The 19,273-nt window shown below is 33.2% G+C and overlaps 1 protein-coding gene across 1 annotated transcript in view; it reads left to right on the top strand.

Annotated features, from left to right (window-relative positions):
• Positions 1-19,273, top strand: part of LOC148954268 (uncharacterized) — a 309,906-nt gene that overhangs the window by 174,879 nt on the left and 115,754 nt on the right. Inside the window, exon 5 of the mRNA XM_089086137.1 lies at positions 9,036-9,195. Within this exon, the coding sequence (XP_088942263.1) occupies positions 9,036-9,195 (160 nt within the window). The remainder of the gene's footprint in view (positions 1-9,035; positions 9,196-19,273) is intronic.

The raw sequence follows: 19,273 nt of genomic DNA, 5'->3' as shown, positions 1-19,273 counted from the left end.
GTATCAGATTGATTATATTCTATATCAACAACCCGTTCTCGAATACATGGGATAAAATTGAAAAAATCTAAGCGTCAGAGTGAATAAATTTTTTATATCAACATCTATTGTCAGATAAATCGAATGTAATTGACAAAATTTAAGTATCAGAGTGAATAAATGCATTATCAGCATCATTTGTCGGATATGTCAGTTAAAATTGACATGTCGGATAAAATTGACAAAATTTAAGTTTCAGAGTGAATAATTTTTTTCTCAACTTCTTTTTTTAGATACATCAAATATAATTGACAAAATCTAAGTGTTAGAGTGAATAATTTTTTTTATCAACATCATCTGTCAGATACATCGGATAAAATTGAAAAAATGTAAGTATCAGACTGAATAAATGCTTTATCAACATCTTTTGCCGGATATGTCGGAAAATTTTTTTTATCAAGGAAATATCTGAATGCGTTTAAGGTATAGTACGAATGGCTTGCAAAAAAAACTAAAATACTATCAGAATGAATAAATTCTTTATTTACATCCGTTGTTGGATATGTCATTATGAAAAAATTGTGATTAGGTAAGTAAGTAACAAACTCTTTCTTGAATCCACCTCTTGGATACACAATACAGAAATTTAATGAAGGAAATTATGAAAAAAAATTTAACAAATTCTTTATTAACATTCATTATCGATTGAAGTCGCTTCCTAGACAGACAATACAGCAACTTCAAATAATCTAAGTATAAGAGTGATTAAATTTTATGTCAACATCCATTTCTCGGATACATAGGAAAAAGCTGACAAAATGTAAGTGTTAGAGTGAATAATTTTTTTATCAACATTTTTGTCAGATACTTCGGATAAAATTGACAGAATCTAAGTGTCAGAGTGAATAGTTTTTTTTATCAACATCCTTTGTCAGATACATAAAATAAAATTGACAAAATCTAAATTTCAGAATGAATAAATGCCTTAACAACATCCTTTATCGGATATGTCGGATAAAATTGACAAAATCCAAGTATCAGAGTGACTAAATTCTATATCAACATCCTTTTCTCGGATACATAGGATAAAATTGACAAAATCTAAGGTGTTAGAGTGAATATTTTTTTTAACAACATCCTTTGCCAGATACATCGGATAAAATTGACAAAATCTAAGTATCAGAGTGAATAAATTCATTATCAACATCCTTTGTCGGTTATTTCGGATAAAATTGACAAAATATAAGTATCAGAGTGAATATTTTTTTAACAACATCCTTTGTCGGATACATCGAATAAAGTTGATAAAAATATAAGTGTCAGAGTGAATAATTTTTACTTTCAATATCCTTTGTCAGATATGTTAAATAAAATTGACAAAATCTAAAGTTCAGATGAATAAATGCTTTAACAACATCCTTTATCGGATATGTCGGACAAAATTCACAAAATCTAAGTATCAGAGTGACTAAATTCTATATCAACATCTTTTCTCGGATACATCGAATAAAATTGACAGAATCTAAGTGTCAGAGTGAATAATTTTTTTTATCAACATCCTTTGTCAGATACATCAAATACAATTGACAAAATCTAAATTTCAGAATGAATAAATTTATTATCAACATCCTTTATAAGATATGTCGGATAAAATTGACAAAATCTAAGTATCAGACTGACTAACTTCTATATCAACATCCTTTTCTCGGACACATAGGATAAAATTGACAGAATCTATGTGTCAGAGTGAATAAATTTTCTTATCAACATCCTTTATCAGATACATCAAACAAAATTGACAAAATCTTAACTTCAGAATGAATAAATTCATTATCAACATCCTTTCTCGGATATGTTGGATAAAATTGACAAAATTGAAGTATCAGAGTGAATAATTTTTTTTATCAACACCCATCGACAGATACATCAAATAAAATTGATAAAATATAAGTGCCAGAGTGAATAACTTTTTTCATATCAATATTTTTTGTCAGATACATCAAATAAAAAGGACATAATCTAAATTTCAGTATGAAACAACATCATATGTCGGACATGTTGGATACAATTGACAGAATCTAAGTATCAGAGTTACTAATTCTATATCAACATCCCTTTCTCAGATACATGGGATAAAATTGACAAAATCTAAGTCTCAAAGTGAATAAATTCATTATCAACATTCTTTGTCGGATATGTCGGATAAAATTGACAAAATCTAAGTATCAGAGTGATTAAATTCCATATCTACATCTCTTTCTCGGATACATGGGATAAAACTGACAAAATCTAAATTTCAGAATGAATAAATGCTTTAACATCATCCTTTATCGGATATGTCGGATATAATTGACAAAATCTAAGTATCAGAGTGAGTACATTCTATATCAGTATTCTTTTTTTGGAAACTTAGCATATAATATCGGATAAAATTTACAAAATCGAAATATCAGATTGGTAGAATTCTATAGCAACATCAAATGCTCAGGTACAAGGGATAACATTGACAAAATCTAGGTATCAGAATGAATAGATTCTTTATCAACATCTATTGTTGGATATGTCATTATGTCATTAGGAAAAAATTGTAAGTAAGTAAGTAAGTAAGTAAGTAAGTAAGTAAGTAACAAACTCTTTCTTGAATTCACCTCTTGGATACACAATACAGAAATTTTATTCAGGAAATTATGAAAAAAATTGAACGAATTCTTTATTAGTATTCATTATCGATTGAAGTCACTTCCTAGACAGACAATTCAGCAATTTCACAAAATCTAAGTATAAGAGTGATTAAATTCTATATCAACATCCATTTCTCGGATACATAGGAAAAATTTAACAAAATCTAAGTGTTAGAGTGAAAAAATTTTATTTATCACCATTTTTTGTCAGATACATCGAATAAAATTGACAGAATCTAAGTGTCAGAGTGAATAATTTTTTTTATTAACATCCTTTGTCAGATATATCAAATAAAATTGACAAAATCTAAATTTCAGAATGAATAAATGCTTTAACAACGTCCTTTATCGGATATGTCAAATAAAATTGACAAAATCTAGTATCAGAGTGAGTAAATTCTATATCAGCATCCTTTTGTCGGATACATAGGATAAAATATCGGATAAAATTGACAAAATCTAAGTATCAGATTGATTAAATTCTATATCAACATCCGTTTCTCAGGTACATGGGATAACATTGACAAAATCTAGCTATCATAATGAATAAATTCTTTATCAACATCCCTTGTTGGATATGTCATTATGTCATTATGAAAAAATTGTAAGTAAGTAAGTAAGTAAGTAACAAACTGTTTCCAGAATTTACCTCTTGGATACACAATACAGAAATTTAATTCAGGAAATTATGAAAAAAATTTGAAAAAATTCTTTATTAACATTCATTATCGATTGAAGTCGCTTCCTAGACAGCCAATACAGCAATTTCACAAAATCTAAGCATAAGAGTGATTAAATTCTATATCAACATCCATTTCTCGGATACATAGGAAAAATTTGACAAAATCTAAGTGTTAGAGTCAATAAATTTTATTTATCAAAATCTTTTGTCAGATACGTTGAATAAAATTGACAGAATCTAAGTGTCAGAGTGAATAATTTTTTTTATCAACATCTTTTGTCAGATACATCAAATAAAATGGACAAAATCTAAATTCCAGGATGAATAAATGCTTTAACAACATCCTTTATCGGATATGTCGGATAAAATTGACAAAATCTAAGTATCAGAGTGAGTAAATTCTATATCAGCATCCTTTCGCGGATACATAGGATAAAATATCAGATAAAATTGACGAAATCTAAGTATCAGATTGATTAAATTCTATATCTACATCCATATCCCAATATTTCCCAAAATATAAATATTCATTATCGATTGAAGTCGCTTCCTAGACAGACAATACAGAAATTTCACAAAATGTAAGTATAAGAATGATTAAATTCTATATCAACATCCATTTCTCGGATACATAGTAAAAAGTTGACAAAATCTAAGCGTTTGAGTGAATAAATTGTATTTATCAACACCTTTTGTCAGATAATTTGGATAAAATTGACAAAATCCAAGTGTCAGAGTGAATAATTTTTCTTATCAACATTCTTTTTCAGATACATCAAAAAGAATTGACAAAATCTAAATTTAAGAATGAACAAATGCTTTAACAACATCCTTTATCAGATATGTCGAATAAAATTGACAAAATCTAAGCATCATAGTGACTAAATTCTATATCAGCATCCTTTTCTCGGATACATAGGATAAAATATCGGATAAAATTGACAAAATCTAAGTATCAGATTGATTAAATTCTATATCAAAATCAATTTCTCAGGTATATGGGAGAAAATTGACAAAATCTAAGTATCAGATTGATTAAATTCTATATCAGCATCCCTTTCTCGAGTACATGGGATAAAATTGACAAAATCTAAGTATCAGAGTGAATAATTTATTTTTTATCAACATCTTTTATCAGTTACAACAATTATAATTAACAAAATCTAAATATCAGAGTGAATAAATGCTTTTTCAGCTTCCTTTGTCGGATATGTTGAATAAAATATGCAAAGTCAACATAGCGTTATTTCATTTTTTAAGGTTAATTTAGACGAGATTACGTGCGCGCACGTAACCTCGTCGGACTTTTTTTTCATAATTTCCTTAATTAAACTTCTGTATTTTGTATCCAAGATGTTAATGCAAGATAGAGTTAGTAACTTACTTACTCACCCACTTACAATTTCTCCATAACTACATACCCGACAGCTGTTTGTAAAGAAATAACTCATTCTGATAATACTGTCGAGTTTTTTGCAAGTCATTCGTACTGTACCTTAAACGCATTCAGATAATTCCTTGATAAAAAAAATTTTGTCGGACATATCCGACAAATGATGTTGATAAAGCATTTATTCAGTCTGATACTTAGATTTTGTCAATTTTATACGATGTATCTGACAGATGATGTTGATAAGAAATTATTCACTCTAACACTTAGATTTTGTCAATTATATTTGATGTATCTGACAAAAGATGTTGATAAAAAAAATTATTCACTCTGAAACATAGATTTTGTCAATTTTATCCGACATGTCAATTTTAACTGACATATCCGACAAATGATGTTGATAATGCATTTATTCACACTGATACTTAGATTTTGTCAATTATATTCGATGTATCTGACAATAGATGTTGATACAAAAAATTTATTCACTCTGACGCTTATATTTTTTCAATTTTATCCCATGTGCTCGAGAACGGGTTGTTGATATAGAATTTAATCAATCCGATACTTAGATTTTGTCAATTTTGTTCCCTGTATTCGAGAAAGGGTTGATGATATAGAATTCATTCAAACTGATACCAAAAATGAACTTTGAAAAATCAATAGAATGTAACTGTGACAAGGTAAACCATAACAAAACACTACTGAAATATTCCAACTCTTGCATTTCAACGAAAGAAATCCAAAATGAACTTTGAAAAATCAAGGTGATGTAAGTATGACAAGGTAAACCACGATAAAACACTACTGAAATATTCCAACTCTTGCACGTCAACGAATTAAATCCAAAATGAACTTTGAAAAATCAAGAGAATGTAACTGTGACAAGATAAACCACGACAAAACACTACTGAAATATTCGCATTTCAACGAAAGAAATTCAAAAATGAACTTTGAAAAATCAAGAGAATTTAACTGTGACAAGGTAAACCACGACAAAAGACTACTGAAATATTCCAACTCTTGCATTTCAATGAAAGAAATCCAATCCACCAACATAAGAGTTGAATTTTTCGGTACTCCAAAGAAATTTAATTCCTTACTGTCATTTCAAGTATGTTTCATCTCATTCGAAGACATGTAAAAAAAAAGTTGAAAAATTATATCATGTAAAAAAAAAAAAAAAAATAAAAAAATGGGGGGGGGGGAAAAAAGTTGGAGGAAGGGGGCGCCCTTCGAGTTTGAGGATAGGAGACCTTTGGGAAGTTGATGTCTCTGCTGGTTAGGGTCGTTGGTGCTTATGATCCATGATGGTTCGTACTCACATACACCATACTACTTGATTTGCAAGGATTTCTAAGGTTTGTTCTGAATTTCATTATCAAAATTCTTTTCTTGCCATCTACATCTCTCTTAGTAATAACTTTTTAGTATAGTTTAACGTTAGATTCTATTTCAAACTGACAACACTGTTCAAACGCCACTTGTGTATTATACAGAACACATCGAAGAAATAAAGCTATCCATTATTAAAATTCTTTTCTTGCCATCTACATCTCTCTTAGTATCAACTTTTTAGTTTACTATAACGTTAGACTCTATTTTAAATTGACAACACTGTTCAAACGCACTTGTGTATTATACGGAACACATCGAAGAAGTAAAGCTAGGTCAAGTCATAAGACCATTTTATCATCGTTAACCATTTCCATAGATTGATATTGTTCCAAATTTATAATAAATAAGGTATGAATTAACATGCTCTTCAGGGGTACCTTAACTGCTAATCACTTTAACCCTTTTTTTTCTCCATCTTCATACGATCCAATTCGCAAATGTTATCTAGCTCTGTTTTTTTCCCTGTTATTCAAATAAGATCATTCGTACAGTCCACTTCGCGAATATCTTACCCCTTTTTGCAAATGTCAATCAAACAATTCTGATTGTAGCATCCATGAAAACATGAAGTTGAAACAAACTTGTGTAGCAAGCCAGATTTTAGGAGCCATTGGGAAATCCCCACTCGTACTGCTCGCTTTTTTTGCAGTGTGCACGTGGAAGGAGCATGCATATTCTTGTACAGTTGATATCAATAACAGAAAGCCAGTCTGGTTGTCTTATACAATCTCGACTATACTCTCAAAACGTGTTTGACAGCTTTTTTGCAATGTCCACGTGATACTGTAGTGCATATTCTTTTGCAATTCCACTCGTGTCAAACTCAAAATAAGCAAAAATTAACATGAGTAAGGCTGATAACCCCTATGTCTTCTCAAGACGAGAACACAATTTGCGTTTTGCTGACATCAAAATATATTTGAAATATTTTCACCTTTCTTACTTTCATAAATGAAAAATTATCGAAACGTTAATGAAGAAATGTATGTGTTGATTTAGCTGACAATCCACATTCATTTTTTTTTTTGTTTTTTTTTTAATTAAAGCTCAAATTGTGTTCTGGTCTTAAGAAGGCATAGGGGATATCAGCCCTACTCATTTTAATTGTGGCTTGTTTTAAGATCGGTTTTTCGTGTATCGTCGAGCAAAAATGATTAAGCATTTTTTTGAAAACGGAAATTTCAACTGTTAAGCAAGCAAAAGTTCGAAATTTGGCAGATACTTGCCATGAAATGCACTCGGTCTAGATACTTGGCGTGTACAAGTGCGTGTTATCTGTGCTTTTTAGGAAAAATTTTGCAACTATCGTTTGAACAAATTTCCCCTTACACGGATCGGTATTTCTACTCGGTTTTTACATGCATCTGAACGGACAATAAGTCTTTTTTTTTATCCGGATTTTTTCCATGATTACACCCAAAGAAACTTCATCATTTTGATTAATCAAAAACGAACTTTATTTAAGCTTGTTTTGAATTCATCTAGTTCTACTAAATAGCGCTGCGCTTTCAATCGTGCTAGTATTTTCGATTCCCGTTAAATCTCTGTAAAAGGAGGAGGACTAAGCTATAAATTTGCTGAATTCTGTGCACTTTTTGTTAAGAATATTAAATAACTTTAATTGTCTAACTGGCATTTTTTAATTTTATTTTTCTCATTTCACCCCCCCCCCCAAAAGAAAGTCTTTTTCTATGTGTGTGGCTGTTTCTTGTAAAAAACAGCTTCTCATCTTTGTTTTAACCATGTATAAATATGGTATGAATATTCAATTTTATAAATCAAGTATAAATCATAGGCTATTCAAAACATTTAAAGTTTACATTTTCAACGACAATTCCAGTGACATTTTTTAGAAGTTGTCATTTGAAAATTTGAAGTTTCGCCCATGTGTGTCTTGGTTATACGCCCAAAGGAAGCAGCAGGTTTTAGCAGTAATATAGGCATGACAGCTTGATTATAGAGGATTTATGGAAGAAAAATAAATATTTGTATTTCCGTGCAACAAAGTAACTTTCGAAAATTATATTTCCTCACTGCTTTTAATGGCGTTTTTAACTCTGTTATTTATTTAAAGTTATTTACAATCTTTTATAGCTTTACAATTATCTTTATAATCCTTAAAATATTATTTCATTTTTTTTACAGCCTGGAAACCTGCAATTAGTCGCCAGCGAATTAAATTATGCTGAGCTTTAATAATGAAAAAAAAAACTATGCTAAGCCTTAAAACCAAGAATCTTAAAAAATAAGGAAATAAACTTTAGCGACTGTGTTGACACTGCAAAAAATAAAAATAAATTAAAAGATTGTTACGTTACACAAACATAGTATTCTGTGTGTAAAATTCCGTTTTGTTTGTTCCTTACATGCAATTTAATGTGAAAACAAAAGGAAAGACACAGAAACCAAAACCAAAAAAGCAAATTCTGAAAATAGGGAGGAAAGAAAGAAGAAAAGAAAGAAGAAGAATATTCCTTGAAATACGGAAAAAAAAGAAGAATAACAATCAAATGAATATTTATCGTGTATTCTACAAGGGATCCTCAGCATTGAAAAGGGGAAAGAATTTAAGCTATAATAACTGAAAACAAAAGAGAAGCATTGCAAATCAAAAGATAATGAAAAGGATTGCAATGAAACTATATATGCTTTTTAATCGGGAAGGAAGGGGAAAAGAAGCTTCACTCTTATTTGTAAAGCTTGGCTAGCATAGATTTTATTTTCAGAACTTGAAAGTCACTTTCTGATAATCAATTTATATAATTGGTGTCATTGTCTTTTTAGATGTTATTTATAGATGAACAAAATAATTTATGCATGTTAATTCTAAATAAACAACATAGGTATTATTTCTCTTGTTATACTTCCTTAACATAACTACTTTTTATAATTTTCATTGTTTCAGACGACCAGCAAGCCCTCATCAGCGAAAGCTTATTTTGACTTCAATGTATCACCATGGTGGATTTACAATGGCCTTAACTGGCTGCTACAGTCGACAAGACTTTCTTTTTATTGGAAGGTTTAGTGAAGAAGCTCTTTTCAAGGCAATTCATGAATACAAAGTAAAGTTAAACTTTTGGATACTTTTATTTTATGGTCCATTGGGTTCTCTTATACAAATTTCTGACTCCTAAAGAAGATATTGGTCGCCAAACAATCAGAAAATAATTTGTCCTTTTACAACCTCATATATCATTCTAGGATCTCAGATGGGCCATAAAAAAGAGCTAAGACGACCATTTTTGTGATTGAATTTTTGCTTAAAACTTGCCAACGCACACCCTTTCTTTAATAAAGAAAATTGTTTTTCATGTAAAAATTACTAGTCAGTGGAAATTAGGGAGAGGAAGTTAGAGTGGGACATAGCCCCTCTTAGATTTTGCAAAATACCCACTTTCTTGTATTTTCATTTAATAAAACCTGAAGGAATCCAAATTGCCCTCAACCTAGATTTTTAAAAAGATCTTCTTTTGTAGCTTCATATAAAATGAAAAAAATTCTTGCCCCCTTACTTTACTGTGAATTGGTGCCCCTGCTAGAATATCAACAAGTGGTGGAAATTTGGGTTTTGGGCCCCTTCGGTTTATAATATTCTGAAGTTTGCAAACCTTAAACTAGCAATTTCACTCCAATAATTCAACTTGTTAATTATTATGGCTAAAAATATACATAACTATAGAAAAAATATAGCTTTATTTTTTTTTAAGCAGAAACAGTTTCATGTTTTAGTGCAAATCATACTTCACTGCATCTAACATAGCATGTTCAATCGCTTTGTTCAATCCACTCTCCATTATTTATTCCGTTATCAAGATAACTAGAGGCTCATATTTTTTTTTTACCCACGCTTTAGGGTACATTCCCTTCTCTCAAGTGAAGAAACTATTGGGATTTTGAGACTTCTATATCAAATGTTCTTTGCATTCTCCTAAGCCGGAAAGAACAGAAGTCTCCCTCGCAGGGTTGCCTACTGCAGGGTTGCGCGAGTAGCGCGCAACCCCTTTCACTCCTCTGACCACTCTTACGCTATTCACAAATAATTATCAAACCTTAGATGTAGTCCGTCTTTAACACCGTATTTTTACTTCTGAATCGTTTCTACTTATTGTGGTCGTCCTTCCAATTCTCTTGCTTCATAGTCTTGCACTCAACTCAGGGTTATCAACGTTCGACGTAAAAAAAGAGTGCAAATCAAGGCCCAAAAAGAGTGCAAATTGTTAAAAAAGAGTGCAAGTAAAAAAATTTACACGTGTGCGCGGATACCGCCACGCGCGCAACCCCTTTCACTCCTATGACCATTCTTAAGCTATTTACAAACAATTACCAATTATTTTACAATCAATAAATATATTACCTTTTAATTTTTCCAATATACTTAAAATAAAGTTAGGACTCCCTACTAAAATCAACCTCTAAATGATGGGTTAGGTTATGATTTTCATTCTTTTATTAGCTTAAAAGGTAATGCTCTGCTTGAAATTTGCTGGTGTTTATTTTGATTGCTCGTATCCTTAACTCAACTATAGTTGAATTCATCAAATGTTTAGGCAAAGTTTTGTCTACATTTTATCCAAATATTTTGAAAGGAATATAAGAAGTCCAAGTAACTAGTCGTGAACTATACCTGACTTCACTGTAATCAAGTCAAGTACCGTACCCTACCAGCAAAAAAGAAGGTGAAAACATTCTTAGTCAAACAAAATAAATCTTCTTCTTCCTCTACTAGATCTTCTCCTTCTTTCTTTTAGTTGAAAATTCTTGTCTAATTTTTATATGAAATGAGTAGTTTTCTGGGACATTCTCAGAAAGTGGATAGCCGCCTGCTTGGTGAACGTACTGTTTTGCTTTGAGTACATTAAATTTGAGCACATTAATGAATATGAATAAATACGAATGAGACAAGATTTCTGCAAAAGGGGTATTTCAGATCATGTGAATCAGAGAAAAAGTTCTTAAAGGGTTGTTTATCCCTGCAACATAGAAGTGCAAATTTAAATTTTCTACTGTACAAAAACCACATCAATAGCTTGCAAAAATGTTCAATGATAATGATACTCGCGACATAACATTTTATTTTGATGCATTTGTAGTGTCGATCGAGGAGAACTCGGAGCCCATCAATTACTACACAAAATTCCATAAACAATATTAAACTTAATAAACCAAATTTTTTATTATATTTCCAAAGAATAGTTCCCAGCGCATAAACAAAAATAAATCACAATTTACTCCCAGCTCTTTTTACAGCTAAAAGGATTGTAGTTAAACAACTGTAGTGTAAACAACTACACTTTTTACAATTACAAGCATGTGCTACCTCAAAGAATAATAAAAAAAAAAAAAAAAACTAGGAGGGTACGACAATCCAAGGAAGACAACTCCTCATGTATACAAATATTAGGATATACAGGCAGAATTTAAACCTTGTAATAAGAAACGTATGCAGAAATTGACTTTGGAGCGGTCCAAAATTTCAAATAGAGCACAAATTGAAAAAAAAGAACACAGACAACAAGAAGCCATAGGAAAAATCATGAAAATCTTCCGATTTTAAAAGAAGGACCGGCATTAATATACCATTATCCCACACACTGTGAATGATTACTTATAACTATCAGTAGTAAAGTCAAACAGTTCGTGGTAAGGAACTATAAGTAAGGAGCGACCCGGCACAATAGTAACCGAAACTCTTAAAAAACGGAAAAAAAGCTACGAAACTCTTGAAAAAACTCATCAAAAGCTACGAGCCTGAAAATTTTTTCTTAATTTTTGAAAAAGGGAGAAACAGCCCCTAAGAGTCAAGTGATCTCAATGAAAATCACACCACCAGAGTCAGTGTATCAGAAAACCCTGCTGTATAGGTTTCAAGCTCCTATCTCCTACCATGCTCCTACCATTCTCCCACACACTGTGCATAATTACTTATAACTATCAGTAGTAAAGTCAAACAGTTCGTGGTAAGGAACTATAAGTAAGGAGCGACCCGGCACAATAGTAACCGAAACTCTTAAAAAACGGAATTTTGATACCAATAGAAATATCAAAATATTCGGCTTATTATGCTGATTTCAAATATATAAAATTCATTAAGTTTTGTCTTACTCATCAAAGGCTACGAGCCTGAAAATTTTTTCCTAATTTTTGAAAAAGGAAGAAACAGCCCCTAAGAGACAAGTGATCTCAATGAAAATCACACCACCAGAGTCAGTGTATCAGAAAACCCTACTGTATAGGTTTCAAGCTCCTATCTGCAAAAATGTGAAATTTTGCATTTTTTGCAAGAAGAAATATCACGGATGCGTGTTTTTTTTTCATGGGTGATCGTCTCGACCCAGTGGTCCTAAAATATCGGAAGATAGCTCATTTGAACGGAAATTAAAAGTTCTAGTGCCCATTTTAAGTAACCAAAATAAAAATTAAAGGGCAACTAGGCCCCCTCCCTCACCCCTTTTTTCCAAAATCGTCCGATCAAAATTTTGAGATAGCCATTTTATTCAACATAGTTGAAAGGCCCAATAACTATGCTGTTGGGAATAACATGACCCCCCCACAGCCCCAGGGGAAAGGTCTTTACGTTATAAAATTTGCCCATTGTTCGCACATGGTATTTATTATTGGGATGTAGGCATACATTTTAGGGTAGGAGAGACACATTTTCTGCTTGGGGTTTTTCCACGGGGGAATTTTCCAAGGGGTGGGAAGTTTTTAGGCAGTGAACCTGTCAGGGGAATTTATGCACTGGGGGAATTTGCCAGAATTCTTATACAAAATTATTTTTATATGTCTTGCTTTCTCTTTTCCGTCTCCAGTAATGGGTTAAATTGCATGGTGATGCAGAACACCATCGCGGGAGGATCCTCTATAGGAGGACAACTGTGGCAGGGCGTAAGATCCAGATCTATGGACAACGGCCTCTGCAAAGGGTTGCCTTGACCTTTTCGGGGTAACTGCAAGACTGGGGACCTTGTGGTCAACTCTATTCCCACTTGAGGAGTGGCGCCCCTCGAGGAAATTATAGCCTAGTAAACGACACAGCATTCGCACGGGATTCTGACTAATGGACAATTCTTCTGGGCTTGGTATGTTTTGATGGGCGTGTTTGGGCTGAAAAACCTCATCCTAGCTAATTTATCAATTATGGATTGCCTCCCCGTCGTAGAATAATATTTGTAGGCTTGAATACATGATGAGTTAAAAGTAGTAAGCGGCAGACTTTCTGTACAAGATTTTGAATCTTCCTGATAAAAGAGAATCGCCTATTGCTTTGAACCATGTTGTGAAGAAGATTCGATCAAGATTGCAAAATGCCTTTGGCTATGGATGTCCCTGGCATTTCTTGCTGTCCAGTTCAAAGCCGGCTTAAGCACTTCTGTGTAGACTTGAGAAGATATGTGATCCCTGTCCGGCACTGGTATACGGGATCATTGCTTTTCCTGAGGCGGAGATAATTTTATTGATTTAAAGAACATGAAAATTGGAATGTTACGACGTTAAAAAATGACCATCGTATCAACATTTTGACTGACAAATTCAGACGATTCAAACTGGATTTATTAGGAGTTTCAGAAACTCATATCTCAGGGTAGGAAGCATGAAATTAGGTGATATAGAATTTCTTTACTCAGGCAGGAAGGATGGGGTACATAGACAGGGAGTAGGGCTCATGATGAATAAGGAAGCTGCTAAGTCTTGTTTAGGCTGGGAAGGTATTAATAATAGAATACTAAATGCTCATTTTATGACTAGAAAGTTTAGGGTATCAGTTATAGTATTATACGCCCCTGTAGAACCGACTGACGGATATATTTTGGACTCAGATGAATTTTACTTACAGTTACAGGAGCAAATAGACAAGGTCCCAGGTAGAAATATGATGTTATTACTGGGAAATTTTAACGCCCAGGTTGGTAGAAATAGGGATAGATGGTATCCCAGCCTAGGTAAAATTGGTGTAGGAAAAGAAAACAGTAATGGATACAAACTTTTGCAATTTTGTAGAAGTATAACAATCTAGTTATAACCAATACGGTGTTTGGTCATAAAATGGCTCATAAGTTAACATGGTATTCACGTGATGGTAAGACAGCAAACCTTATTGATTATGTTATAGTAAACCGAAGACCGGCAGGATCAATACAAGATACTAGGGTACATAGGAGTGCTGTTATTGATCTTAAAAGTAAAGATCACCAGTAAAGAGAAGTGCCTGAGTTTTCAAACACCTTTGGTCCTCAGTTTTATAGATTACGAGCAAGCGTTCGATTCTGTTGATAGAAGAGCTTTAGTAAAGGTTTTATCCTTGTATGGTATACCAGACAAATACATTAAAATGATTAGTCCTATGTACGAGAATAACACTGCTGCGGTAAGAAATGAGGTTAGCAGCTGGTTTTGTATTAAATCAGGAGTTAAGCAGGGCTGTGTTCTATCCCCCTTTATACGGATTATTTTGATGGACTTCGTTTTAAGGAGCACAGGAAAGGCAAAGGGAGACCATGGAATCAAATGGGGAGAAAATACTCTCATAGACTTAGGTTATGCTGATTATTTAAGCATCCTAGATGGTTGTGTGAACAAAATGAATGAAATTTTAGAGATTATACTAATTTAGGGTGCTAATATTGGTTTGAAAATTAATGTTTAGAATACTTAGTAATTAAGGCCATGAATTAATGAAGATGAAAAGGTGACATTGGGTAACGGTAAGATTGCTAAGGTGGGCAGCTTCACTTACCTTGGTAGTATTATTAGTAAAGATGGTGGGAGCAGTGAAGATGTTAAACATAGAATAGCCAAGGCTCTGGGTGTTTTTTCACAGTTAAAAAAAGTCTGGAAGAATAGGAAGATAAGTCTGCAAACCGAGATTAGAATTTTCGAAGCTACAGTGTTGACAGTGGTCAAGTATGGTTCTGAAGCATGGGCGTTCGGAAAAGCGGATGAAGATTTACTAGATGTTTTCCAAAGAAATTGCCTACGGATTGTTTTGGGTACCTGGCTGACTTACTATAATTCAAACAATAGGCTGTACGAAAAAAGTGGTTCAATACCGCTCTCTAGGGCTATAATGAAAGAAAGGTTGAGGTGGTTAGGACACGTTGTGCGGATGAAGGATGACAGACTGCCGAAGGTTGTTCTTTTCGGCCAACCATCTAGGGCTAAACGGAAAGCAGGTCGTCCCCGTCTGGAGTGGGAGGACGTCATAAAGAAAGATTTAAAGGAAATGGGAACTTCGTAGGTGGGTGTAAAAAGGGAGGCTTTGAATAGATTGGGGTGGAGGAGGATCGTGCGTAGCTGTGTTGGCCTCAGGTGGCTTGGTGCTGCGGTGAGCTGTTAGTAGTAGTAATTTTCACCGAGATTGGATTGTCTAGAGGATATTTCTGTGGGTAGGGGGTTTATCCGTGGAGGTGGGGCCAGATTTCCTGGCATTAGTAAAAAAACGATCAGAAATTAAATAGAAAAAAACAAGAGTTTTCAACTGAAAGTAAGGAGCAACATTAAAACTTAAAACGAACAGAAATTGTTACGAATATGAAAGGGGGTGCCCCTCCTCAACACCTCACTCTTTACGTTAATGTTTGAATTTTGTCCTAATTCTTTAATAATGACTCCAACGGTCGTTAAATTTGAATAATAAGAAGCTTTTTCAAAAGTACTAAAAAAACTTAGCGTAAAGAGCTAGGTGTTGAGAAGGGGGTAACCCCCTTTATATACGTATAATTTCTGTTCGTTTTTAGTTTTAATGTTGCTTCTTACTTTCAGTTGAAAAAACTTTAAGGAAGAAGAAGCAAGACGGATCCTTAATGTTGCTTCTTACTTTCAGTTGAAAAAACTTTAAGGAAGAAGAAGCATCCTTCAAAACAGCACACAAAATTCCGTGTAGATTGTAACTCATATAGATAAATTAATAATTAAAACTAGCAATCAAACGAGTTACAAAATATGTAAGAAATCGAATGTCTTATTCGCTTGTAAGTATAGTATTTCAATAATAAATTGCAGAATCATAAGCTCCATAACACCCTATAGAACAATCAAACAGTTCGTGGTAACTAACTGTAAATATGGAGCGACCCGGCTCAATGGTAAACGAAACTGTAGAAAACGAAATTTTGATACCAATAGATACATCAAAAGAATGAGATTTTAATGCTGATTTCAAATATATAAGTTTCTTCAAGTTTAATCCTACTTATCAAAAGTTACGTGCCTGAGAATATTTGACTGATTTTCGAAAAAAGGGGAAAAGACCCCCTAAAAGCTATAGAACCATAATGAAAATCACACCATCATATTCAGCGTATCAAAGCTCCTATCTACAAAAATGTGGAATTTTGCATTTTTTGCCAGATGAAAGATCACGGATCCGTGTTTATTTGTTGTTTTTTTTTTCCCAGGGTTGATCGTATCGACCCAGTGGTCAAGGAATATCGTGGGAGGGCTCATTCGAACGGAAATTAAAAGTTCTAGTGCCCTTTTCAAGTGACTAAAAAAATGGAGGGCAACTAGGCCCCCTCCCACGCTAATTTTTTTTTCCCAAAGTCACCCGATCAAAATTTTGAGATTGCCATTTTGTTCAGTATAGTCGAAAATCTAATAAATATGTCTTTCAGGATGACTTAATCCCCCACAGTTCCCAGGGGAAGGGCTGCAAGATATGAACTTTGCCCTTTGCTTACATATTGTATTGGTTATTGGGAAGCATACAGACATTTCCAGAAAGGATTTTTTTCTGGTGGGGGGGGGCTGGAGGAGGGGGTTACTCGGGAGAATCTTGCCGTGGAGAATGTTTCTTTGGGGCAAGGGAAATTTCTATGAAGGGGGCGCCGGATTTCCAAGCATTATTTAAAAAACGATCAGAAATTAAATTAAAAAAAAACAAGTTCTTTCAACTGAAAGTAAGAAGCAACATTAGAGCTTAAAACGAACAGAAATTATTACGTATATAAGGGGATTCTCCCCCAAGTCAATACCTCGCTCTTTACGCTACAGTTTATTTTAGTGCTTTCAAAAGAGCTATTTATTCTAATTAAACGGCCTTTGTGATTCAGGGGTTTGTTAATTAAATTTTTTTTTTAACTTTTAACGTAAAGAGTGTGGTATTGACTAAGGGGAGAACCCCCTTCATATACGTAATAATATATACGTAATAAAAAAAACAATAAAGAAAAAAACAAGCGATACGGCTCAATAGTAATCGAAACTTTTATAAACGGAATTTTGATGTCGATAAATGTATCAAAAGAATGGGCTTATAATGCTGATTCTAAATATATAAATTTGTATTAAGTTTAGTATTACTCATCAAAGGCTACGAGTCTGAGAAAATTTACCTGATTTTTTAAAGAGGGAGGAAACATCCCCTAAATGTGAAAGAATTTTAATGAAAATCACACCGTCAGATTCAGCGTATCAGAAAACCCAACTACATAGGTTTCAAGCTCATATATGCAAATAACTGCAACTTTGTATTTTTTGCCGGAAGAAAAATACACGAGAATACAAGTTCGTTGCATAAGTTAATTTGTAAATTACGTCAGAACCAAATTTAGAGACAGCCATTTAGCAAAAGAAATGTTATGCAAATTTTGTTTACTTATTCAATGACGGTGAGCCAAAATAAAAGCTGCATTAACTAAAAAACGATCAGAAATTAAATAAAAAAAACAAGTTTTTTAAACTGAAAGTAAGGAGCGACATTAAAACTTAAAACAAACAGAAATTATTCCGTATATGAAAGGGGCTGTCCCCTCCTCAACGCCTCGCTCTTTACGCTAAAGTTTTTTATTAAAAAAAAGTTGTGAGACAGAGTCAAGCTTTAGCGTAAAGAGCGAGGCGTTGAGGAGGGGACAGCCCCTTTCATATACGGAATAATTTCTGTTCGTTTTAAGTTTTAATGTCACTCCTTACTTTCAGTTTAAAAAACTTGTTTTTTTTATTTATAAAGGTTAAAATACAACTGACATACAATGTACAGTATGCAAGTCTGCAAAACAGGCAAGTTAAAACAATAACATATTTGTTGATGCTCTCTTCATATGTAAAACAGAGATTATTTTCTACACTAGAAATATCTTGTGTAGAATATACCCTGAATGAGTATATAGCGGTGGGGGGAAGTGAGTTTGCGCCAAAAGCGATTATTATTTTAGGAAAGAGTATAAGAAAAGGCATCTTATTCATTTTATTCATAGGTCAGTAATATGAACTGCTCAATATTTACCCATTTTTCATTGTCATTTTCAATTGGCTCCAATATTGTCCATTTCTGAAAGTGTCATTCCCCTAACTAAACTGCTTTCCAAGATAGCAAGAAGTGTCTGAACTACAACTTTAGGCTACCCCTTATTTTCTTAATGTACCCTTTTATGTAATTTTTGTATTGAGTCCCATCCAAAGCAAATTCTTGGACCCGTGGCTCGTAAGATAAGATTTTTATTTCAGAAAAATTGGCAATCACAAGCAGAAATGGATCAATTGCGCTTTAAAATGGTGCACCGGCCTAAATTCTTTGCAGAATTTTATTAGTTTGAGAGTAGACTTTGAAAAAGTTTGTTTTGGTAGTTGCTTCTCCATTGCCTTACTGGATGTTGCGTACTCACTTTTCCATTTCCGAGGAGAATGGTTGTGCCCAATAACTTTTAACTTCCTTCTATAAAAATTGAAGTTGAATCTACCACGTTTTCACTTGTTATTTATGCTTTGATCTACCTCTTCGTAAGTGGTTGAAAATACCAGAAAGACGCCTGGGGGACGGCCTAGGCAGAGATGACAGAGACCATACCAGCTAGCTGTTCTATCTTTTGTACTGGAATAATTTAATTTGAATTTTTTATTTCGCTTAATAATTTTTCTATCATCATTTCATAAGAGAGTGCAAAGAGCAAATAATGGGCAAAAAGAGTGCAAACCCAATCCGTGAAGTGAAAGAGTGCAAGGAAAATAAGAGTGCACGAAACTGTGCACGTTGGCAACCCTGCTCCCTCGTACAATCAATTGATCGGTGCTTGTAGGATAGGGGCGGGGAAATAGTCAATGCTGTCTCAGAAATAGTCAAAGACAGATCAGGAAAAATCATCAGTTGTCAGAAGGAGCGCTTAGCAAGATGGAAGGATCACTTTCAGATCCTCCTAAACCCATCCC

Source organism: Artemia sp. Qi Xiang Cuo, chromosome 3 (genome assembly GCF_049724085.1).
Source record: "Artemia sp. Qi Xiang Cuo chromosome 3, ASM4972408v1, whole genome shotgun sequence".
Lineage (NCBI taxonomy): Eukaryota > Metazoa > Arthropoda > Branchiopoda > Anostraca > Artemiidae > Artemia > Artemia sp. Qi Xiang Cuo.
This window is presented reverse-complemented; position numbering and strand designations above follow the sequence as displayed.